The 26,227-nt window shown below is 37.5% G+C and overlaps 1 protein-coding gene across 1 annotated transcript in view; it reads left to right on the top strand.

Moving 5' to 3' along the window:
* ATRNL1 (attractin like 1) overlaps window positions 1-26,227 on the top strand; it is a gene marked incomplete at both ends in the record, with an annotated part of 528,973 nt that overhangs the window by 42,626 nt on the left and 460,120 nt on the right. The window contains 5 exons of the mRNA XM_080620626.1: window positions 823-936; window positions 1,728-1,856; window positions 5,523-5,731; window positions 16,878-17,052; window positions 18,252-18,339. Of these exons, the coding sequence (XP_080476752.1) occupies window positions 823-936; window positions 1,728-1,856; window positions 5,523-5,731; window positions 16,878-17,052; window positions 18,252-18,339 (715 nt within the window). The remainder of the gene's footprint in view (window positions 1-822; window positions 937-1,727; window positions 1,857-5,522; window positions 5,732-16,877; window positions 17,053-18,251; window positions 18,340-26,227) is intronic.

Raw genomic sequence — 26,227 nt, 5'->3', positions numbered from 1 at the left:
GCAGGAGGTAGAGTGGGTGCTGATGGAAGCAATGTGCTGCACAGTATATGTAAGGGTAATGCAAGTCAGTAGCATAGTGCATAATGTCAGCACACAAGGAAGCCACATATATATATGATAATCTCTCAAAGTGGAACAAGAGTGCTCCCCAAATGATCTCCCTCACACACAAAAAAGGGGTTTACAAACTATACTTGAGTCTGTCAGTAGGGGGTAAGAAAATAATTAAAATGAAATAAAAGGCAATAATTGTTATGTTGGATGGATGAGTCTGCTAATTTTGTCATATGAGGAAATTCCTCTTTCAGAATTCTTACAGTCCCCATCTGGATCTCTACCAAAACCTGGTGAAACATGGTTCCCAGGTGTCAGGGGGACAAACGGGCAGTGAGAAAAAAACGTCTTGCTCTAATATTGCTTGCTAGTTTAAATTTGTGTTAAGAGTTTTATCTTCAATAACTAATGTAATATTGCAATAAGGATGTGTAGGTGTTTAAGCATCATAGTCCTGACATTTTAAAGTAAAGCTAGTATATTAAAATGGGATATTGTAATAGTTCTGAATACTGATAAAATCTGATAAACTTCAGTATCTTAAGTTGAGGGCTTGTTAGACTTGGGACTGAAGATATTTATATTAATTATTTTTGCTAAGGATAAGATAAAATGAAATTTTTGCTCTCTTTAAAATGTATAGTTCTCAAAATGTTTTAATAGAGTTATGCTGCATGATTGATTTTGCTGTTTTTTATCCTGTGTGTTCAGTACTTCTGCAAGTAATGTTTTACATCAATGTTGTGTGTTTTTCCCTTCCTTTTTCAGCCCAAATGCAATACTAAGATTAAGATTTAATCACTTTGCCACAGAATGTAGTTGGGACCATATGTATGTATATGATGGAGATTCAATATATGCACCTTTAATAGCTGTATTTAGGTGAGTGTTTATTAGTCTTTTATTCCAAATAGTCTTGTATGGACATTCTTAGTTTACAGAGAAAAAAACCTATCATTATAAGCTTTTAATTTGTTAAATAGCTTGCTTTCTTTTGTTAATGTTGTGGAAGCATTTATGTAAAGGTATATTATAATAAATTGCGAAGCACTACTTTTTTTTGTTAGGTCGTCATAGCATAAATCCATTATTTGGCTTGTACTTAATGCTGATGTTGCATGGAGTGTTAATGGTTTTGGACAGGCAATCAGAAATAACTGGACTAGGGCATGTGACAGGAGGTTGGAAATAATCTTAAGGTCCTTTCCAACCCTAACCATTCTATGATTCTGTTATGTGGAAATAGAATTCGTGCTAAAGACAGTGAGTGTTAAGCGTCTGTCTGAAGGATATATATAAGTATTTCCAAAGTTAAAATAAGTTTTTGAAATCAAATTGACTGTGCATGCACCCTCAGATGTGAAATTCTGCATTAATGTGTGAAGGAGGAGTTTGCTTTGTTTTCCTGGAAACCCTACCTTACCTTGCAGAGGCATGGACACATTTTAGATTTTATACACATTTTGTACTATTAGTTTGTTAAAAACAAGTTTGTCAATATGGCATGGGGGCAGGGGCATGGCAGGGGGAGTTGAAACTAAATGATCTTAAAGTCCTTTCTGACCCTAACAATTTTATGATTCTGTGGATATAATAGTAGAATAGGTGACTCTTCTTCCTCCCCCTACCACCCCAAGGCTAATTAAAAACACGGTTCTCATTTTCTTTTCCAGTGGTCTCATAGTTCCTGAAGTGCGTGGAAATGAAACTGTTCCTGAAGTAGTTACTACATCTGGCTATGCATTGCTACACTTCTTCAGTGATGCTGCTTATAACTTAACTGGATTTAACATTTTTTACTCGTAAGTATTTTTTTAGTAAGTCATTACTTTAGTATTTAGCCTGTCATTTCTTTCAGGAGAATGCTATGATCAGGGGACTGGAGCATCTCCCATATGAAGATAGGCTGAGAAAGCTGGGGCTGTTCAGCCTGGAGAAGAGAAGGCTGCGTGGAGACCTCAGAGCAGCCTTCCAGTATCTGAAGGGGGCCTGCAAGGATGCTGGGGATGGACTGTAGTGATAGGACAAGGGGTAAAAAAAACTTAAACAGGGGAAGTTTAGATTGGATATAAGGAGGAAATTCTTTACTGAGAGGGTGGTGAGGCACTGGAATGGGTTGCCCAGGGAGGTTTTGAATGCTCCTTCCCTGGCGGTGTTCAAGGCCAGGTTGAATGAGGCCTTGGGTGACATGGTTTAGTGTGAGTTGTCCCTGCCCATGGCAGGGGTGTTGGAACTTGATGATCTTAAGGTCCTCTCCAACCCTAACTATTCTATGATTCTATGAGAATGACCAACCCAGGGAAAGTGTTTATTGATATATTAATCATGTAAGAGCTATACTTGCTGGCTTTAGAAATACAGAGCTTAGGCTTGCAATAAGTTATAATTACAGTGCCAGTTGTAAAGAAAAGAAAGTGAGATAAAATATATTGTTCTGAGTGAAGCCACATGGCCATTCCAAGACTATGTTTTTCCTGTGCCATATGGAACTAGAATGTATCTCTTCCAGTATTTACCCAGCACATGTAGTTGTCATATGGAATAGAAAGGAGATTATATGTGCTGTCATGTCAATTTGCTTCTCTTGAACTAGAATCATCTGTTCCTTGATTTTGATTGCTGAATGTACTTCTGTGGCCTTTGAAACCTTCACTGAGGTCCTACTTTTATTTTTGTGCTAGCCACAAGGGTTTCATTCCATTTCTTCTCTAATTCTTGGGTACTTTCCCCTCCTATTGCTCATCTTAGTCTGCATTCTGCCTTCATGGTTCTTATCTGCACTGCCTGTCTTCTAGTTACTGTGATGGCGAGATCATGAAGTCATGCTTGTTTTCCTCCTGTCTGCTTTACTGTGTCAGCATCTAAAGATGCATCCAGTGGACCTGAGCCTTTTCCTTCTTATATGCACCAGCTGTTGATTGCAATTTCTGTCTCATTTGGGACATGCTTGTGATAAATAATGCAATGTCTCTTTATACTGGATGCTTTAGTTAAAGAGGGGATTACTGGGTCCTGTTGGACCTGTTTCTTTGCATGATATTTTTTCCTATGGTTGAAGATACTCTTGTTCCTTTTTTTCAAATCCTTCACATTCTGAAATGCCAGTTTTTGGGATGTGGTGGCCAGCACTGCACTTCGAATGTGGAAATACATGTAGTATTTTTGTCATATTCTTTATTAGTTTAAAATTCCTGTTTGTGCTTTTTACCATAGCTTTACTCTTGGCAGAAGTCTTTGTTAAATTGTCTATGGAGAGATTGTTTCTGTAATTTGCAGTGGTTTGCCTCCCTTTTACCAGTTAATAAATAGCTCTCGGAGTTTGGGAAACCTCACTTTACATGTATTGCATTGGAAATAGCAGTCTAGAAGACTGGGTATTTTTGTCAATTGACGTCAGTAAAATGCAGTCACCTGGCAGACTTCTCTACTGTAATTAGATACATTTTTCAGTGATCCCTGAAGCTTTTATTGCACTTCTTTGTGTTTGTCTTGGGAGCAAATGGCAATATGACATGGAATTCTTAAGAAATGAGTAGATGTGCTCTGCATTCTTTCATGATTTGGTAAAGCGGTGAATGCTACATATTATTACCTAATTTTTTTCAAGGTTTAAGCTAAATAAAAAACCTGCCAGTTTTTAATTCCATGACACATGTAAGTCAGGGAATTTTATGTTCTCAGTTCCTCTGTTTCTTCTATTGCAATGGATACTTTTAAAATATGTGGGTATTTTTTTTTTTTTTCTAATGAGCCATCAGTAGCTCTTTATAATAAAGCTTTATGGTACATAAACATAGAAGTACCTGCAATTGTGTTTTATGGCTCCATTAACTTTTTTCTGTAGCCGATCTGTTGCACTGTGCTTGTTTCCCTCTTTCTTCCTTGGTTTGGTAACCACAAAGCAGTTTCTGACTTTATCTTGGTGGGCTGCTTATATCCTTTCATTTCGGAGAAGACACAAGCGCAGCATCTGTGTCTGAAATGCCATGCCAGTTGTGAACAATAGTTGCTCCAGAATTCCCTGGGTAAATTTTGTGTTCCTTGAAGTCAGGCAGCCTGCTTTTAACTCTGCTTATCCAGTTTTCCTTTGTGTTTGAATCCTTAATGAGCCTGTTGGAGTGGGAATGTGTCTACTTTTAAACTGGTGTATCTGTTACTGGAAAGACTTAACTCTCCACTTTCCTGCAGAACTCTCTCCCTATGGAGTCAGGAGGAGAAGTTCCTCAGAGCTGTGGTATATGGAAGTTAGTGTCATCGATGGTTTTAATGCAGTGTGTGTTAATAGGTAAAGCCCCAGGACATTTGCAGTTCAGATATGAAATTTTCTTGTTTGGTGATGTAGTAGAATCTGTCCTCTGAGGTGTGAGTCTTCAGAAAATGAAAGCATGTCTCCTGACTATCCAGCCACAACTACATTTGGCCGAAGCCCAGCCTTGAGCAATTCCTCACTATTTCAGCTTCTTTCTTCAGTAAGAGCAAGGAATGCTATGAACAGGATCCAACTCTTGCATCTACAGGGAGGAGTCTGTGTTACCAGCAGGCGTTTGTACTAACAGTTTATTCTGAGTTTCAGCCCAGCCCTTTGTGAGTCATCAGAAAGGTTTCAAATCTTTTTTGGACTCCATCAGGCACATACTGCCCATGATTCTGTTCATGGAAACTCTTGGACCCACATACTTCAATGTCTTTCATCCCTCCTCATCTCCAAGGAGTTGCCTGTGTTTCTGGAACCAGCTTCCATAGCTTTGCAATCCAGTTGCCTGTGATCTCAGTGTTTTGTAGGGTGTATCACAGAAATGCTAACTCCAGTACCGGTCACAAATTTCTTTCAGCCTAATCCTTCTTCTTTCTGCATCTCTGAATGCAGAGTTAGGGAGGCAAGGTTAAGGTAGCTTTGTTATTAAAGATTCCAAGCATGAAGTGCTACTTGTAAGTGGTTTCAGGGTATTAGCCATCTTGTCATCTTCCTTACATTGTTTTTCAAATATGATTCCTCTCAGATGCTGGATGTACTGTTTTATAGCATGGACCAAAGCCACCCATGAAAACCCTCTAACTGTATGCCTGTGTTGTGGAGAGTTTAAGGGTTACTGCTCACAGTCACTTCTAGTGTGGATGTTCTTAGAAATAATAAGCATTTAAAGGGACTGACTAGACAGCTGATACTGGAACACAGGAAAAAATAGGTGGTGATCTGGCCTTCTGCTTAATGTCAATACTTCTTGTTAAAGTGCAAGGTGTTTGTGATCTTGACTGCATCACAGACTGTGTGTGTCAGCCTGGATGAGCACCTTTTCAGCTCATGTGCCTGTAAAATCACCATTAAACTTGTATTTTATCAGTACACAGAAATTTTTCAGGGAGAAAATACTTTGTCTGACAAGTGCTGCTGGAATACTGTCAGATCAAACCACTATAATGAACTCTTGCTTTTCATTTCCCTTATTTTATGTGGTGTTTGTTTTCAGAATTAATTCGTGTCCTAATAACTGCTCAGAACATGGAAAGTGCACAACCAGTGTGTCTGTACCAAGCCGGGTATACTGTGAATGTGACAAGTATTGGAAAGGAGAAGCCTGTGATATTCCGTATTGTAAAGCCAACTGTGGCAGTCCAGATCATGGCTACTGTGATTTGACAGGCGAGAAGCTGTGTGTTTGCAATGACAGCTGGCAAGGTAAGGTTTTGTTATATGGAATCAAGTTAATATTTACAAAAGGACTGCTTTTAATGCATCCTATCTAGAATGCATATTAGCATCTTTAAAGAATAAAGATAAAGGAACAAAATAATGTCTGGAGGATATTTTCACACGGACCAAGATGTGTGTACTTTAATGCCATAAAAGGCTCACAGCTTTGATGTTTTCTGTCTGAAGATAAGTGGAAATGTCTGACCTAAACTTCGTTGTGGTGGGTATTCTTCTTTTTGCCTCATTAATTTGAAAAATTAATAGCAGTAATTACTCAAGGGTTGTGGGCACTTCTGAAGGCCAAGTTCCTCCATAGCATAATTTCCTTTTCTATTAATTTCTTTAATGCCTAGATAGATTTGATTTTCTTCCCTCCCCTTCCTTAATGTTGCATCGTCACATCATATTTTCAGTGCTTCCTGAAGTAAGTATTCACTGCCTGGCTTTTCATTGTGCATTATTGTAAAGCCTCTCAATGAAAAATGAAGGTAAGCTGTTTTGTTGAGATGGCACAAGAAAGTCTGCGTGGATGCATGCCGTGGAATAGTAACGGGTGTACTGTAAGCATATGCTGTAGTTTTACTCCCAGGACGATAAATAATTGCTTCTTATTAAAGATCAATTATTTCAGATCCTAAATGTGTAATTCACTTTCTATAACTATGCTACATGTTTGTCAATTTTTTCTTTTTATCCTTTACCAATTTATTGGAAGTCTCAATTGGATTAGCTTGTTGTGCATTGAAATTGCCATTATTCTCTTACAAGAAATGTGTAAGTACCTCCAGATTACTTAGCTGATGTGCCCTCTTCACATTACTTCCTGCCTGTACTTTTGTTTAATTGCTGTTTCTTTTTGCATGTCAAAGGAAATGACTTTTTTACTCCTATTAGCTGTCGCACCTATTAGACCAACGACACCATGAGATTTAATACATTCCTCTTCTTCATTAATGAAGTTATTCATTAAAAGGCAGTCAGTGCACCCGCAGAAAGGAAGTGGGTTAGCAATATGGTCATTGAATGGAAACAGTGCAGACTTGTTGCTGAGTCCTTTAGACTCTACCATGGTTGTAGTGCTCTAAAAGAGATCCTGAAAGCTTAATCACTGTAAGGAAACTGTGAATAGAACTTGCAGCCAGAATATCACCCTTTTATTTGTGCTTTGAGTCCTTTCAGTTTCAGATCTCTGTGTATAAAATCACAAATCTTTGGAAATGCTGTTTAGGCTGAACTTTCATTTAACATGTGAAGTTTTGAGCACGAAATGAAATTAAAAGTCCAACTTTCACTGTTAATGCCTCCCTTTCATCTAGCATTTCTGTGCATAATAGCTTCCTGTTCTTTCCTGCAGGATTAGATGCTTTGGTTTTGCTTGGATTTTTCACTAAACCTACATAGATTTTGATTAATTTTTTTTTAACTTTGTGATAGCTGAGCTGGCTTGGATACATAAATGTTTTTTCTTATTAAATACTAAACGGTACTAAACTTTTCCTGAAGCTCTCTGGGAGATTGCTTGCTTCTCTGTTCAAGCCATCTATTTATCTATTTGCATCTGTATACTCTAATGTTTCTAAGCTGACAGTATCTTCTATGGAGGTTATTTGCAATGCTGGAACCAGAAATGGTTTTACTTACCTTACTACTCTTGATGTCTGCCAAGTTTTTTGTGTGTTTGGGAATTCAAACCAAGTGGCTAAAGTAGGGTCTTGATTTCTGTTTTTGAGGAGAACTCTAGGGTTTGGGTTTTTCTGAGTATATTTATTCCCTGTATTAAACAAAAATAAAATCGTTGGACTGCATTGAGATGTACAGTAAATAAAATCCATGGTTCAGAGCATAAAGGTATTTCGTTTTCCAACGCATGGGGTTTCTTTCCTGTACAATGGTGACATCTTGTGGATGTTGGGGAAGGAGCAGCTCTGAAAAAAACAATTCCCTTTTAAAAGTGTTCTGAGAAAAGAGAACACTATTTTTTGGGAAAGAATAATTGTTTTGAGAAAAAATTAGGGTCCTCTCGTTGTTAGATACATTTTGTGGAAGAAGGGTCTTGTAGATATTTGCAGTTAACTTTTAGTTGTACAAATACACACTAAAGCTGTAATAAAAACTTTGAGACATGGCAATAATATAAGAAGAATTTTATTTTTAACAAAAAGTGCATTTAAAAAAGTGTATTTGTTATTTGCGCTTTTTGTCAAAAGAGAGTATTTCTAATAGTGCTAATTATGTTCAATAATGTTAAACATTTCTGAAATATTTGGTCTCCGAAGTACATACAGGAAAAAAGCAGATGAATTTAAAATATTCAGGCAACATAATGAAGGCTGAAATTTATCTTGAGGAGTGATTCCCTTTGAGTACTCTATCATATTTCCCTGTCCCATTACTGCCTAATCTGTCTTGATATTCTAAAGCAGAATGTGTGGATGCTGCTGGTACAGGCTGTGGATGTAACTCGGGAAGAAAACCCAAAGCAAGTTACCTATTTGCTCTATTTTTCTTTGCTAGGCACCGATAACAAAGAAATGTGGATTTGGCTGAGGCAAAAGTGGTGGCTCTTGCACTGTTTGACCTGTTTAAGAAGTTGAAAAAGATATAGTTTATAGTAAGATGTTACCTTTTGCTGAGCATGTGTTTATAGCCAGCAAATTCCGTCCCTGCCTGTGGCAGTGGGTGTTAGAACTCGATGATGTTTAAGGTCCCTTCCAACCGAAACCATTCTATGATTCTGTCAAATTCTCTTTGATATCAGGATCACTGTGTCTTGGATTGTCTCAGGCTGTAAGTGAGCAGAGGAGCTTTCCAAACCATTAATTTCTGCAATGGCTTAAAAATTCAGGATGACTTTAAGGGTTGTAAACAGTTCCACATTTTTAAAAGGGTTAAGGGGACGTGATGAAAATATCACTAAATACTATGAATATGTTGCATGCTTTTTAAAAGTAATACCACAGGTCGTCTAGATGTTCTTTGATTTCTTTTAAGGAGCTTGATTCAATACACTGCACAGGAAATAACTATCCTGCCACGTATTAAATAGGTTAAAACTGTTTTACAAAGGGTACCTTCAAAGTAAATCTGGTCCTCCACGTGTGCTGTTTTTTGGATGGCATCATGAGGTGGTTTGAAAACACAGGAACTGCATTCCTTTTAGATGAAACTACAGCAGATGAGCTCCAGAGTTGTACATAATGCACACCAGCCTCAAACAGGCATTCAGGCCTAGGAATTGGATCTAGCTCAAAGTTATAACAGCAATGAAAATTCTGGAATGCATATAGTTAGTTGTTTCGCCCTGCAGATCTGCTCCTAGCAGATAGAGATGGAGCAGAAGACCAGATTCTGAAATTAAACTAATTAACTTTTAATTAATTGAGGCAGCTTGAATTTTATAACATCTAAGGAAAAACAAGCCTTTATGTAAGGAGAAAAGTAAACAATGGAAGTATAAAAGGGATGTTATGACTACTGCTGTATTTTGCCTGGCTCATTGCTATGGTGTTTTTTCTAACAGCATCTTGAGTATGGCCAGTACTGCTATGTCAGTGTGTGTCTATACTTAGATTATCCTGAAAAGGCAAACCTTTTTCCTCTATCTTGGATTAAGCAAAGCTGTGCTTGTGCGGTGATGGTTTATTGAAACCAATGGAGGAGGATTGATACGTGAGTTCAGGCAGTGGCAGTTGAAGTGGAGAACTGGAAAGAGCTTGTGCCAAATGCTGTGATGTCTGAAATCTGGGATGTGGGGCTGTTGCACCTGGATGTTCTTGACCAGAAAGCACACAAGTACATATTTTCAGAGAAGAGGATGTATGATACAACACTTGCTTTGGACAAACCTGGTTTTGGAAGGGAAAAAAAAAATAGAAGCAGGTGTCTTAACTCTTCTGCCCTGTGATAATGCTGTCTTTGTCTAGATCTCACTTTCAGGTTTTCTCCTGGCCGACTATCAATTCAGTCAGAAGAAACTGCAGTTTTACAGTCTGGGAGATGCTTTGTGCATTATATGTCAATTAATATGATATGTGTCCTTAAAAACACATAAGCCAAAGGAATCCTTTCATTCCCCAGTTTTAAGTTAAAATCCATTTTATGCACTCCACATTTGTAAATATCATTATGTGTATCATAGAAATGAGAGTTGTCGAAGGAAGTTTTGCATTTACAGAAGGAATCCTAGGAAGGAATTGGCTTAACATGGATGGTTGTTTCATACATCCTGAAAACTTATTCATCAGTTTTACATTCAGATTGAATTTAATAATTTGTCAAGCATCCTTGGAGGATTTTGTGCAATTTACAAACAACATATAGCATAATTAGAAATCTAGTGTCTAAAATTCAGAGAAAATTAGATATCCTTGTTGCAAAAGAAAGAACAGCACAGTTAAATTAAGAGCCAACTTCAATTTTAAATACCTTTGTGGTCTCATCTGATGATTAGTGAAAGCAAGCTTAATAGAATTTATTGGATTCATTTCAATAAATGGTCGGCTGTATTGAAGTGGTTCATAATGGTCTGGATGTGCAATGAGGCTGAGATTTAGGGAGTCCCCTGCAATTTGTAAGTTTTAATGAAAACCTTAATGAATTTAAACTAAATATTTATTTAAAATGGATGCATGTAAATGTAGCAGTTTAGAACGTGCGAGCACTTGATTAAACTAATGAGCAAATGCAATACTATGTCCTGAATGTGGGAAGCGGATAGATAGTATTGATCTCCCTGACAAGGGAAGATGCTAAGTTTAGTTTATTACATGTAGCACCTTTATTTCAGAATAATAGGAAATTTTCAGAATAATAGGAAGACAGTGATTCAGCCACCTTAAAACTTCATGGCTTGCTTTCAGCAGTGTGTAAAGTTCTAGACCATAACTTGAGGAAAGAAATAATGAAACACATGTTGTGACTGAATAGTGAAACAGTTCCAATGTGGATTTGTCAATGTAGTTCATGCTAAAATAATTTGTAGGAGAAATTACAAGAAAATCCAGTCTATTAATCTGAAACCAGCATTTGGTAATAGGAAATAATTGAAACTGAAGAAGTTAGGTGATACAGAAGGGACCAGTAAGAGGGACACAGCTTCTTAATTGTGAAATGTGAGTGGGTATGCTGCACATCTAACTCGGAATGGAAAGGTATCAGTGCTATTTAAATACTGAATTTAGGACTGATCTCATTACATAATTTCTATAATCTACTCATAAAACTGCTAATGAAATCTGGTAATACGAAGATAGGAGTTACTTTAAATACAAAGGAGGAGCAGAGTATCCTTCAAAACAGAGTTAATGCATGGGATGTAATTACTTCATTGTAAGCTGTAAATTCATACATTTAGGGACCAAGAGTATTAAGAATTTGTTTTATAATCTTGGATTGAAGTGTAGAAGGTGGCTAGGAAAGCTTCCAGTAAAGACTGCCGTGGGATCAGGCCTTATTCTTCTTTACCAGTGTAGTTGATCCTGAGTTTGAAACCTAAAGGCAAACAGTTAAAGGGCAGTGTTGAATATAGACAGAAATGACAGGCAGTGCAGCCCTTTTGGCTTGCCTACTGAGACTAACCCTGCAGATACTCTTCCTGGCTGAGGAAGTAAAGGGGACTGAATAATAGGAACCAGATGGCATTTCAAGAGCCATATCAACTTGTGAGCATTAGGATTTCTGCTTCATTCATGGAGAAAGCTGAGACCTGGCGCAGCTTTCTGCTGTGCTGGAGGCCTGTCCAGGATTTCTTTGCCTACCATTAAGTTTATTTGGAGCAAGACTATTTGTAGAAGGTGGGAAATAACTACATCCTGTATGGATGTTGTGGAGTTATGCAGTGCATGAATACACCTACTACTAGAGCCATTGTTGAACAGCATTTATCTTTGCATTTACATAGCAGCCATTTGTTTTTATGTAGTTTATGTCTCACTGGTTTCCTGGAAGATAAGTGATACACTGCTTGACAAAATTTCCAGTGGAATTTTTATTGCAAATATATTCAGATATGTTCTCTTAGAAATATTTTTCATAACCTCAAATTCAGTGTTATATGAAGATTTTGTTGGGTATTTGAAAGCAGTAATATCGGGTTTGTATTTGTGGTGGTTGAAAATTATGTTCAAGCAATAATTCTCAACTCAAATGATCAGATATCAAAGAATAGATAACAACAAATGCTTTATTTAAGTGCTTTGATTAGATTGTATGGAAAAGAGGGCTGTGACATTTACATTCAACACATCAACACTTCAGTTTTTTTCCTGTGATCCCAAAGGAAAAGATTAGGGTCAAAGACAGTAGATGATATTTTCTCATTAGGTGGAAATTGATCTTGCGATTTGAACTACTGGAACAGATTGTTACTTTGGTAGTTCTTGAAACTCCTCAATAAATAGAAATTAGATTCTTTCTCTTGTGTTGTATGGATAATCGCTTTTTTTATACCTATAGAATTTTCTCCTACCTTTGAGGATAATGTAATTGACTTCCAATTCAGATTTATAAAGTTGTTTGCTGTTCTTAAAGCTTCCCTCTCCCCCACCCCGGTGGATTGAGTGACGCATTAGGAAGATAAGAAAGAAATGCAATTTTAAGTAAGTGGAGAAAGATCGTATTTGCATAGAAAATAATAAAACGTATTTTTCATTATCTTTGTTCTGCAGCTGTAGTGCTCTTTGTCGCACAAAAGGCACGTATTTAGTGAGTGTGATGTTCCTGAAGAGAAAATGTATTTGTGCTGAAATAATAGTGATATTTCATGGTATATGTATTTAAGTAGGAAAAATCTGTGAACGATATTTTAAGTTTTACATTTGCTTTGTGTTTCTAAGGCAATAGCCACACAAAAGTGGTGTTTAAATAGTGTTTCAGTAGTAGTAAGTATTACTCTATTGCGTTTTTCAACTATATATTTCATTTTTGTACTGATTAATACATGCTGTGGTAACTCCATGAGTGTTTTACTCTTTCACTGAAGAGGCAGTGCTGACCACGCAGTCTTGGCACGTTGAGGCATACATGGGCAAGGCGAAAGATAAGGGAACATAGATAAGGGAACACATCCAGATTAAAAGCTATCTTGGCTAAAAATAAAAGCAAGTTTCAACTTGGATGTATTATCTTATCTGGTTCATGGTGAAGCCATGTGAAAACTGCTGCCAGTAGCGATGATAGCTGAAAAGATTAAGCAGTGAGGGGAGACCAGGGATGCCTTTTCTGTGGCAATGTTGACTGATGTTACTTTAGTGCATGTGTGCATCATGCACCTGAGTATTGATGTCTTCTTTGAAGAAAACTGATGCTTTCAAGCTCCTGAGTTCAGGTGAGTCTCCTTAGAATGCATCCTTCTTCCATGCCAGAACAAGACCTGGGCACATGGTGCATGTCCTCTCTATCTTACCCTTCTTGTTGTTCAGCATAGACCAGCAATGGAGTGTTGAGGCTGTAAGAGTTATCTGCAGCACTGTTTTGATCACTGATCTGCTTAACAGCATAGTTAAGATTTTGCATTGTTAACTTTGTATACAGAGTTTTTGATTGTCCTCACTCTGATGCATTCACTGTCATCTGAATGTATTTTGTATTTGCTATCTGAATTCCTCCAGTTCCCTGTTTCCAGATGCAAAAAATCTCAGGAATCGATTGGCATACGTTGTTGTTATTTGTGTGTCTTATTCACTATTTGCCACTAGGGGACACTGCTGACCACTATATGTCTGTGCGAGGATAGTCGCTGTAATGAGTCTTGACTGTGTTTTTGTTTTCTGACTCGAGGCACCGTTTTCGAAATTATAATCCCTGACCTGATCAAAGAGGTACTTAATCAATTGTTTAATTTGAAGTACTTCTGGATTCAAATTGTTTCCTCCAGTGATTCACCGAATCAGAATCTTGCTGAGGTTACAATTCTGTCACAGTATCTATTATTAATGCTTAAGAATAATATACTGAATTGTTCATACTCTCCTTAGACCTCATTCAAATGCTATTAATCTTTTCTGGGTAGAAGGTATATTGAACAATGGGAATTGAGTGTCTCCGTTATTTAACAAATGGAAGGTAATTTGGATACAAGTGGACATCATTCTTCTGTAGAGTACTAGGAAAAGTTGACAACTGGTTAGGCACAGATCGGATGCGTGGTTGTTTTGTGTAAGAAGTAATTGTAATAAGTTGCCCCAAAATGGTAATACACATTGGAAAAATGTAAGTGCCCCTTCCTCCTCCTCCCTCTCTGCCCTCCCCTCTCCCCCACCCTCAAGATAATATGCTTTAAAGTTATGACCTTGATGTAAATTAGTTTAGTTAGTAAACTTTAGCAGCAGTTCTCTTCTAAATGCCTGTCCAGTCTGTCCTTGACTCAGTGTCAACCTTTGCATCCAGGACATTCTTACTCAGAGCATCCTTGCCAAGGTGATCTGATACTTTTTGCAGAAGTTACCTCCTTTTGTTTGTTTAGAACATAGAATCATAGAATAGTTAGAGTTGGAAAGGACCTTAAGATCATCCAATTCCAACCCCCCGCCATGGGCAGAGACACCTCACACTAAACCATGTCACCCAAGGCCTCATTCAACCTGGCCTTGAACACCGCCAGGGATGGAGCATTCACAGCCTCCCTGGGCAACCCATTCCAGTGCCTCACCACCCTCACAGTAAAGAATTTCTTCCTTAGATCCAATCTAAACTTCCCCTGTTTGTTTTTTTTACCCCTTGTCCTGTCACTACAGTCCCTAATGAAGAGTCCATCCCCAGCATCCTTGTAGGCCCCCTCAGATACTGGAAGGCTGCTATGAGGTCTCCACGCAGCCTTCTCTTCTCCAGGCTGAACAGCCCCAACTTTCTCAGCCTGTCTTCATACGGGAGGTGCTCCAGTCCCCTGATCATCCTCGTGGCCCTCCTCTGGACTTGTTCCAACAGTTCCATGTCCCTTTTATGTTGAGGACACCAGAACTGCACACAATACTGCAAGTGAGGTCTCACGAGAGCAGAGTAGAGGGGCAGGATCACCTCCTTCGACCTGCTGGTCACGCTACTTGATAAATCTCAGCTATTATATTCAGAGAGTCTGTAGACTCTTCATATCTATCCAATATAATTTATTTTATAGACATTTATAATTCATTTCCAGATGTTCTTTTCTTTTGCAAATTAAAAAGTCTTAGCCAACTTGGTAGTTCTAATTACAGAAGCTATTCATTTCCTTTGAACATCCTTATTGCTTTCTGGTAAACAGTCTTCAGTTCTATCTTCTTTTTGATTAGGGCATGCAATTTTATAAGTATGTTCAAACCACTGATTTATACATGGAGGTAACAGTGTTCCCTATTCCTAATGTGGTTTGGGTTTTTGACCGTTGCTGAATGTTGATGTGATATTTTCATGAGTTTTCCCAAAATGAGACTTTGCTACTGTCTAGTGATGATTAGTTTAGTGACTCTCTTCACTCAATCTAAAACATAGCTTGTTTTTATCTATGTTTCATGTGCAATTTTTTCACTCAGTCACATGGTGAGGCAAGAACTTGTTCTGTGGCTCTTCAAGAGCTGATCTTATTCTTTCTGCTCTCCAGTAATAGCCTTTATCAGCAAACTTTCTTCACTGCTTATCTCTTTCAGGATCATGAATGTCTATGTTGAATACCTTGGGGAGTAGAAATCCTTCTGCTGCTCCACAGGTGACCTCCCTCCCTTTAAGAAGTGGCCATTTACTCTGTCTACTATTCGTAACTATATTTTCTAGTCAGTTATTTAGCCATGCAAAGGCCTTCATTATTTTGCTGCAAAAGTCATGTTTCCTTAAAAAGTCTTTAGGAAGGGAATTCTGTTAAAATCCAGTGAAAAATCCATGTCGGTGTATCAATTGGATCAGCCCTTATTGATTTATTTGCAGAATTTTAAGTAGGTTTGGAGGACAGGGTGATGCGTTTAATTTTTACTTTTTTTTTTCAAGTAGGTTATCACTGAGTTTCCAAAAAAGGTTATGCCCACACTAACTTCAACAGCTTAGGTATTTGGGGATGTCCTGCAGGTTGAGGGATCTTAGGCAGGCTGAGAGGGACATACCATTATGTTTTAGTATCAGCATCAAATTGCAGAAATAATTTAGCTGTCGTACAACATCTGTATGCAATCACTGATGACAAGAATTTAAATTCCATGATTGATAGTGTTTAAAGTGGAACACATTGGTGTCCTAAAAATTCAGTGTTCCCTGTCTAGAAATAAAGCCAGTTAATAATGATACACAGGCACTGACAAGAGGCAAATAGTGCATAGGCTGTCTTTTTTGTTTGTTTGTTTAAGCAACGTTCTGAGTATATTCAGGTTTTACATAACAAGATTTTCAAGTTCTTCCAACATCTAGAGCATAAACTAATGATGGAGAGATCACATTTTAGTTATTACAAAGGAAATGAACAATAAGTATTTCTGCTGTTCATGATTTTAATAGTCCTACAACTTAAAAATTGTGCATTTTGCTGACTTTTTCTTATAATAGAAAAAAATTGTCTTAATTTCAAAATAATAGCTGTGGGTTTGCTATATTTATAGAATGATTTATGCAATTTTACAAAATTTGAATATTCACATCATTTTCTAAAGCACTTTACAATCTGTTGTACTCTTGAAAGGCAATGCAGAATGGTATTGGCAGAGGACAATTTCTTCTTCCTAAAATTTTATAGGGTATAATCTATATTGCATAACTTCTTGTAACGTTATTTGCTTTGATATAAGCTATACTGTATTTGAAGTAACCACAGTAAGTTTTTCCCCAGAGGTAACATGCAGTGTATATTGTGTTGTACGTTCTTGACCTGTATAGCATCTAAAAATATGATGCATTATGCTTTTCTTTTAATTTGTGACTCATACAATATGTGTTCAGAGAAGAATGCAGAAATGGATCATTATTATTTGAGCTAATCCAATGCTTTCAATTTGACTGACATCCCCTGTTGTCAATTTATTTCACTGAGCATCTGTTAAACATAAAAGCGTATACTGTATTTTATCAGAATGAGCAATCCTGACATCTGTAATTAAGCCTCCCCTGTTTCTGCTTTAGTGGTTCTAACATCCCTGTCTAACAGATTGTACAAATTGCACATTTGTTTATAAAACAGGTCCAGATTGTTCTTTGAACGTCCCTTCTACAGAGTCTTACTGGATTCTACCAAATGTAAAACCATTCAGCCCTTCTGTGGGCCGGGCTTCCCATAAGGCAGTCCTGCACGGGAAATTTATGTGGGTGATTGGTGGATACACTTTTAACTACAGTTCATTCCAAATGGTGTTGAAGTAAGTGCTTTATCCTTTGTCATATCCTTTCTGATGTAGCTTAGGGAAAACAGATCTTACCAGGGAGGTAGTCTCTACACTGCAATTTTATGGAAAAGTTTCAGTTTTCTAGGTTCTTTTAATGGTCTTATTTTCTGCTTGTCGTTTTCTTATGATTATGATAGGTGAAAATACAGGTACCATCAATCTGTATGTGATACTGATGCGTAATTTCTTCAGTTTTGTGAAAACGCTTGCTATACTTTGCTGCAAAACATATAAATGTGGTGATTAAACAGAGAAAGAAATCCATGTGCTGATACTTTCACGTAGTACATGTTGAATGTTATCTACCTTATTGAAGATAATTTATTATTATAGGAGACTTGCATTTAATACATGAATACCTTTGGTAGCAGAAATCTACCCTGTCAGTAAAGGTAACCCTCTGCTGACCATTAGTGCCATGCCAGCGTGGGTTAAGCAGGTCATCTGTGTTTCACTTCTTTATGACAGTTTGAATGTATGTGTGCTTGATCACCTATTGAAAACAACGTTGAAGCAGCTGTAAATATTACTTAGTTGCTTTGCATGGTAACTTGTATATATATAAAGGCCCTAAATGTGGCAAATGCAAACGATGGCATGTTTATTTCTGCTTTTTTTGTCTACATTATATTTTTTTTCACACATTTACAATTATCCAGAACTAATCCCATCATCATCTTTGGTGTTTTTCTTTTCTACTTCTATTAATTATTTTTTACTTCTCTTTCATCTTGTGATGTGTTAATGCATTAATGGATTAATAGTTAATTAAAAATTTACAGAAATTAAAGTCAACCATGTAGCAGAGAGAATGTTCAACAATAACTCTTCAAAGTACTCTAGAAGACTGTGACATAAGCAGTTGAGTGGGGTGGGGTTTTTATGTGGCTAGTAACAGTGATCTTGGCAACCAAGATTCATAACTACCCAATGAGTTTGGTGATTTTTATTACAGCCGTATTATTGATGGGAAAGAGCAGCTCCTGTTTTGCTTGATGAACATTTGTACACTATTGTAACAGTTCAGAATGATCATGTCACTGTTGCTAACAAATTACCATGTCAGATAAACAGTGACTGGTCAAGCTTGCCAGACAGATGTCAGTTTGAACATATAAACCTCTCTATTTCTCTGCAGGTAGAAAATGCTTACTTTTCTATTTCTCTTTTAGCTACAATCTGGAAAGCAGTATATGGAATGTTGTACCTGTATCCAAAGGGCCACTTCAGAGATATGGACACACTCTTGCTTTATATCAGGTTTGGACTCTTCAGCATCATCCTATTTCATGAATTCCTTTGTGTGTGCTGTTAGTGATCTTAAAATGATTCATCATGAACATAGGTCATTTTTGAAGATAATTTAATTTCTAGTCCCTAAACATTTTGTATTAGTGTCTTATTCAGTACTTAGATGTATTGCACAATTTTTGGAAAGAAGATTGTGCAATAGATCTAAGTCACTTACTAGCTGACCATAAATCCTCAGAGCTAAACTTCCCAATAAAAGGGGACTAATATAATTGGAGTTGCACTAAGGGAAGGAGAGCTGGGAACCATGGCAGTGCTCTTGCTGACTGGGCACCATCCCCAGGGACTAAGCCCAGCAGGCAGAGCCAGGGGTCTGTAGCAGACTCTTTTGACAGCCCCAGACATGGCAAGAAAAGACCCAGGTCCAGGGACTATTCAGGGAGACCAGTCAGGGGCACAAGGAGACATGGCCTGAGGCAGGACTGGAGAGAGGGCCAGAACACATACCTGAGGGCTCCACCCAGGAGACAAGATAACTACAGCATGGGTCCACCTCCATCCAGGAGGAAGGATCACAGGCAGTCAAGGACTGAGGGTCCTCTTGGTGAGGCTGGCCAGGGCCACTAAGGCCTGTTAATGCCTTAAGGGCCATGTCAGTAGGAAATAAATTCTTATTTATGTGCTTTTATTACTGTTCTACAGTATCATCTTGTTGTAAGTTCAAATAAATACGAACCACTGATGGTTTTGCTTCTACTGATACCATGTAGTCTGCACATGGCTTTCTTGAAAGCACTTTCAGAGGCTTATTTCTCTATATGAAAAAAAAAAGGAAAAAACAATTTCCTGTACTGATAGAATATAAAGAAAAAATAGATACTTAAAAATGAAAAAGGCTTTTGTTAGTGGTTACTTTTTGGCTAGTATTTGATATGTCTCCAAAATACAAAGGACCAAAAGTGAATGCAATGCTTAATTTAGCCTTGTACAGGTGATGGCAAACTTGTTAACAGTGACAGAGAAGTACAGAATTTGTATCACATTTCTAGTTGTTTGTATAAGATGCACCCATCAGGGAAGAACTTGAAAGATTCTATCAAGTCTGACCACAGTGTTCATCTGGCCTGGTAACATGTCTTGAACAATGGGTAACAGCAAACACCAAGAGAAGAATATAAGAAAAAATGACTAGAACATATTGAAGCTTCCTCTGAATACTGTTGTAGTCTGCATCTGAGATTTCCTAATATAGGATAGTATTTTTGTGGAAAGATTATGAATCCATGTGTGTGGTGTTTTTTATTTTTTGAACCATCTATTTAGCATTGATACTACCCTGTGCCTAAAGAATTCTGGTGTATTTTATGAAGAAATACCCCATTTTGGGAGAGTGGTACTAGCTGTTTTAATTTTGATAATCGCTATTTCTTATTTTCCATTTACTTCCTCAGTACCACTTACAAGTTTCTGTGAGTCCATCATATCCTTTCTCTATAATTTCTTTTTCATGCTGAAAATTCCTTGTGTTTTCAATAATCCTCTAGAAGGAAGCTATTTCATACCTTAGATAACATTGCATTATCACTTCTACCTCTTCTGGTTCTGTAATATCCCTTCTGAAATACAGGGAATCACAGTCTTTAGTGTATTGGTACCTCAGAGGTCTATTTTTTTTTCTGTTAATTCTTAACAGTATTCTAGCTTTTTGAAAATCTGCTGTTGGCTTTGAACTGATATTTCCACAGAACTATCGATTATAACATCAAGATCTCATTTTAGTGAATTAAAAACCCACCATTGTATGGACAGAGTTAAAATTGGAGTGATGCATAAGCATGAAAACACACACTTATCTGTGTGAACACTTATTTATGCTTTTATTCGTCTTCATATTGCACATTCAGAGTTATGAGATTCTTCTGCAATTAATTCTTTGCTTTTGACCATTATCTCAGCTATTTTGTGTAGCATAGTATTGTCAAAACCCACTAATTTTTCCATTCATTCTGGTACCAGATGGCTTGTCAGTATGTTGAACAAACAAATCCCAGATGTAGATCTCTGTGGGACACCATTAAGGACCTCTATGCATTTAAGTGACCATTTTTCCCCAAAACTTTTGTTTATTGAATTATTTAGCCTTGTGTTATCTGCCTTGCTTTTCCCAGAGCCTCTTAGTTTCTTTAAGGCATAAAAAATGTTATCAAGCATCTTTTGGGAATTCCAGGTAGCTTTTTCAACCAGACCTTTGATTCCTTCAAGAAAATCCAATGATTTGCAAGATAAAACTTCCCATTTCAAAAGCTGTTAGACTTTTCCTCTGTGGGCCTGTCTTACCCATTTGTTGACTGAATTCGCTCCTTTCTGCCTGTTGCTTTGCAGTCTTCCGGTACTGACACGTTTTTAAGGAGGGATTTGCAAACTACAGGGAAGGCTCATCTTATTTTGTTCTTGAATTCCTTCAGAACTGATCCTGGTGACTTGTTGCTGATTGTTCTGTCAGTTTTGTTTTTTTTTACTATAAGCTTCTGTTACGAATTTCTGCTGTGGAAATACCTCTGATGTCTACTATGAAGAACTCTCACTGGAAAATTAACTTAATTTTATTGCTACCAATCGATCTTCTTCGAATACTCCTTGTTGTGTCTGTTTGTGTCTCTTGGCACCACAAAGTATCTAGTTAGCTGTGTTTCTAATCCCTTTGAAAAATGATGTATTAGTACTTATTATACATAGTATTTATTTATATATAAATTCTGCAGGCAGCTCATTAAACTGTTTCATGTCTTGACTTTTTATTTCTCGGTGGTTTAATCTGCTGGAGATTTTTAACCTTTATTTTGAAGTATACTTTTTCTTCTAGCAGTCTTCATTTTCCTCCTGCTAAGTCAAGCTTTCTTTATTTATTTACTTATTTGTAGTAGAAAGCATTCATATGATCTTAGCAGATGTCCTTAAAACGTCTTCATGTTGTCAGTAAAGATTTTATCCTTTTTACTTGTTCCTTTCAGTTTCTTTTTATGATCACTCTTCCTCTTCTATAGTCCTCCTTTAATATTATTCTGCCAGCGATGTTGAAACTGTCTATGACATGGTTAATATAATAGAGGTGTTTTTCATCAGTAATATGAACAAGATTTTGTGCATGCCCCAACATCAATTCAGAAATTGCTTTTCAGGTTGTCGGTTCCCTGACTCATTACTAATGTATTATCTGTTCTTTGAAAGGTCAGATCTTTCTGACCGATATCTTTGCTTATTACAGTACTTGTAGAATGTGGACCTTTTAGTTGAGAAACATTCAAGTAATGCATCATTTATCAGTTCAGAATAAAGGCTTAAAATATCATTTAACCTTTTTATTTGACACTGCTAATATTTTCTTGAGATATTCCAGACTAAACAGTAACCATTTTGAGCTACTTTTACCAGCAAATATTAAATACAATAGACCTGTATTAATCCAGAGATCCTTCTGGATATCAGTGAGGAAATGAGACTTATTAATATTAATGAATGCTACAAACAAGTGTGTAGTGAAGAAGCTGTTGCTGTTAAAAGCACATATTAGTTAGTAGTTGGATTTCACTAGTAATGGACACAGCACTATTTGTGTCATATAATTCATATGCTGCTTATTATACTTATGTCAAATATCAAAGTTACATGGGCCAAAATGTAATGGCTGGTCATGCAAGAAATTTCAAGAGGAAAAGGTACATCCTTTCGCAGTAAGTTCTTGTAAAGATTAACTTTTGATATTTTTCCTTTCAGGTGTTCAGTCTCTAGAAACAAACAAAAATAATTTAGTGTGAAGAGTAGTCAAACATAATACCTAGAGATGGCAGCTTTGAGCTGTGTTTTCAGCTGTGTACTAGTCATTGTGTAACGCTTCCTTTATAGCTGGGAGAAAAAAATAGCCACAGAGAGGAAATTAGATTAAGTTTTTGACTTGAGCTCCTGAGATTTCAAAGCCTAGTGCTAGACTGGATTGAGAGCACAGAGCTAGTATTGCCTGATTGTAGTGCAAGGTAAATTGAAGCTATGAGATTGACTCTGTAGAGAATGAAATAAGTTACTGTGCCCATTTCCCTCAGAAAGCTTCTTTAGTTAAAATAAAAGTACTGTACTACTTTATTCTGAAGAAAAAAAGATCAAATGGCTCCCACTGATGTATAGTTATGACAAGTGACTAAGACTTTTTATGCATTTATAGATGAGAAGAGTATAAAAGTGTTCTTGCTTTTAGATCAACTAAACTGTTGAATCACATTACCTTCAGTGCTTCAGAATGGCTATTGGAAAGGTGCTACCTATCTCTGATATCAGTTGGTTCTTATCAAAGATTGTGTATAGTTCCTGGCATTTTGATACTGAAAAATGTCCACATACTTTGAAATAATTCATATAGGAAATAGGATTATAAAGAGACTGGAGGAAATGGCTTGTAAGGTTTTTAAAGTAAGTACATACAGCTTTGCTAAATAGTGACTAGGTAGGGAGTTTGACAGTAAATCAGAAAATACTAGATCCCTGGAATAAAATAGAAAGGGAGTTGCATACAAGGTGTGTATGGTTGCTGCTGGAAGCTTACTTGGTAGTAAACTTGTGGTTGCATCACAGCATTCGACTTCATAATTAAACTACTGCTAGTGTTCCCAAGAGTTTGGAAGGATGGCTGGCCATTGAGATTTGTTTCCTTTGAGTCTGGGAAACATGCAGCAATGTAGTAGTAATTTGCAAACAATGAAGCAAACATGCAGGCCAATGTAATAGTAAATGTAAAGATGTTTTCCAGTATATGGGCCGTTTTATGCGTAGTCAAACTTAATTTGACTCATTTGAGTTTTATGAATGTTACTTCCAATTTTAAAGCTTTATTAAAAAGAATGATTGTTTTGATTTCTTTTCCAAATTAATTGGTATTAGTATTGAGTCTGTATATCTCTTCTGATATTTTTTATCAGTCTGATCTAATGTGAGGTTTATTGGATCATGTGGAGATGTTGATTATTCAGTTTTTTTTCTTTTGTGATAGCACATAGAAGTATGTCTTGGTGAAAAGGAAGAGGAGGTATTGCATAGTCCTAAACCAGGTGGCACATGCTGAATGCAGAAAACAGGCTTGTGGTGAATGAGTTATTGCTAGATGACTTGAGTCTTATTTATATTTCATTTGGGAAAAAAGAATCCAGAAATTTCTTAAAGATTTGACTAAACTGTTAGAAATTTCAGGTAAGCAGAGAACAAAAATTCTGAAGAATTTGAGTCCTGTTAGGTTACATAAAATTAATTTATATACTAATGCATGGGTACAGTCTAGGGGAGACAAAAAGATGGGTAACTGTGTTTCAAGAAAATTGAGAATTGACTGTTCTTCATGTAGTTTATGAGTAGTATTTTTTTGGCCAAGTTTTCAGGAACAGATTAGATTTAAATAAGAACTAAAGCAGTAAACTTGTTTCTGAGGGAGAAACTTTTCTACTACATAGCCATAACTCAGTTGAGAAATACAAAATGAAAATCGCGTAGTTATTTTAACATGATTAATTTGCTTCCAATTCATTAGAAATAAATTATAAATTACCTTCTTACTGCATTTTCTTTACACTTTTTTTTTTTTTTTTTGGTAACTACCAGATAAGATTCTTTTGGAATGCAGGCAAGATTTGCATAACAGTGTGACATTCCCGGGTACAGTCAGCGCAGCTGATAAGTGTTGTTCTTTTAGGGAATAAGAATAATTGCAAAGTCTAAAGAATAAAATTATGATAAGTTTTAGAAAAATCTTGAATTACTGCACTTATATGAAATATTCAATCAGTATTAACACAGATATGATGCAGGGAAAAGAGCATGTCCAAGGTCAAAGGAACTATATGAGTGATAAAGGTAGGGTAAATTTATAATGGGATTTGTACTTTTCTTTTAAAATCTTCAGGCTGCTTAGGACAATTTGCACTTGTACCCTTCCTACAATCTCTTCCTGATTAGGCTTTCCAGATAAATGTCCACCTTTATGTGCCTCAGATGTTGGGTTTTGTCTTGTGTAACTATGCATGTACTATTTTGTTTTCATCCTGTATTTATTCTACTGACTTTGGTCGATGAGCCTTTCTTTTTCCATGTTCAGCTGATCATCACTAACTTTTAAAGTGTTTTTCAGCAGCACTAGAAGCTGCTTCATCTCAGAAATAGCCTTTAGCGAAGCTTAGTTAAATCTGTTTTTGCGGTTGATAAAGCAGTTGTCATGACCTTCTCATCTTATTCTGTGAATAGTTTTGTGTACAGGATCTGCTGTGTCATTTATAAAGATTGCTTCTCACAGGAGTGTTCTTTTATCTGAACTTTGGATCATTTTAAACAGAACTGTGCAGAGGATTTTTTTTTTACTGTCAGCTGTCTGAGTAATTATTCCAAAGTTCATGCAGCTCTTTAGGTCATCTTTTTTTCTGTGTAGTGTCTTCCTCAATGTCAAATCTTTTTTCTTCGGATACCGTTATACAGCACCTGCAGCTCCCTAATTAGCTCCTCTTTCTGCTCTAGTCTGTCTGCATTTCAAAATAAAGAAATAAATATTTAATCTACTGTGTTAGAGATGCTGATTCGCCTTTTGAGGTCTTTGTGGCAGTGTAATGAATGAGCCATATAGGATCCTTTTAAGGAGGATACTTGTTCAAGCCATGCCTTTGAATCAGTGCACAGCCTCCTTACAACTTTTGTGGGTCTTCACCATGCTGTTTGAAATGTTGTTTTGTCTCATGGGAAAAGAATGGGTTCAGACTACAGAGCCCTGGGAGAGGTGGCTGGGGGCTCTGGAGCTCTTTTCGTCAATTCTCCAGGGTACAGGGGAGGACCTTAAAAAGGCTAGGAGGATTGGCCAGGTTAATAAATGGTTAAAAGGGTGGTGTCATAGTCAGCAGTTTGGGTGTCTTGAACATGGGGCCCAAGTTAGTAGGCCAGGTCTACTGGGGGCTGGTGGAGCTGATCTGACAAAGAGGAGGAAGAGCAGTTTTGGTAGCAGGCTTGCCAGGCTGGTCAAGGATGCTTTAAACTAGATGTGTTGGGGGAGGGGGACATTGCTTCATCCCAACACACCCAGTCAGTTGCCAGCACCTATAATAAGTGCTTGAAGCGACACAGAGATATTCCAGCCGCTCCAGCCAACGAGCTGGCTTCCTTTGGAGCTCGGCTCAGATGCCTCTATACAAACGCCCGTAGCATGGGGAACAAACAAGAGGAATTAGAGATGTGTGCATGTCTACGGGGGTATGGTATAATAGGCATCACAGAAACATGGTGGGATGGCTCCTACGACTGGAGTGTTGGAATGGAAGGTCACAGGCTCTTTAGAAAAGACAGGCCTGGTGGGCGGGGAGGGGGAGTTGCTATTTATGTTAGGGATAGGCTGGAGAGTATGGAACTCTGTCCGGGGATGGGTGAGCAGTCGACAGAGAGTTTGTGGGTCAGGAGAACAGCTATGGGGGACATTACTGTGGGGATCTGTTACAGACCGCCTGATCAAGAGGCATCTGTGGATGAAGTGCTCTATAGGCAGATAGGAACAACCTCATGCTCACAGGCCCTTGTTCTCATGGGAGACTTCAACCACCCTGACATCTGTTGGAGTGGAGGTACGGCCCGGCACAAGCAATCCAGGAGGTTCCTTGATTGTGTGGAAGACAACTTCCTTCTGCAAGTAATAGAGGAGCCGACAAGGAGAGGTGCCATGCTTGACCTCGTGCTCACCAACAGAGAAGGGCTTGTTGGAAATGTGATGCTCCAGGGCAGCCTTGGATGCAGTGAGCACGAGATGGTCGAATTTGAGATCCTCGGGACAGTGAGAAGAGCGTGCAGCAAGCTCACTGCCCTGGACTTCAAGAGAGCAGACTTTGGC

This window comes from Psittacula echo (genome assembly GCF_963264785.1).
Source record: "Psittacula echo genome assembly, chromosome: 6".
NCBI classification, from domain to species: domain Eukaryota; kingdom Metazoa; phylum Chordata; class Aves; order Psittaciformes; family Psittacidae; genus Psittacula; species Psittacula echo.
The sequence above is the reverse complement of the archived record's forward strand: the minus strand, read 5'-3'. Positions and strand labels throughout refer to the sequence as shown.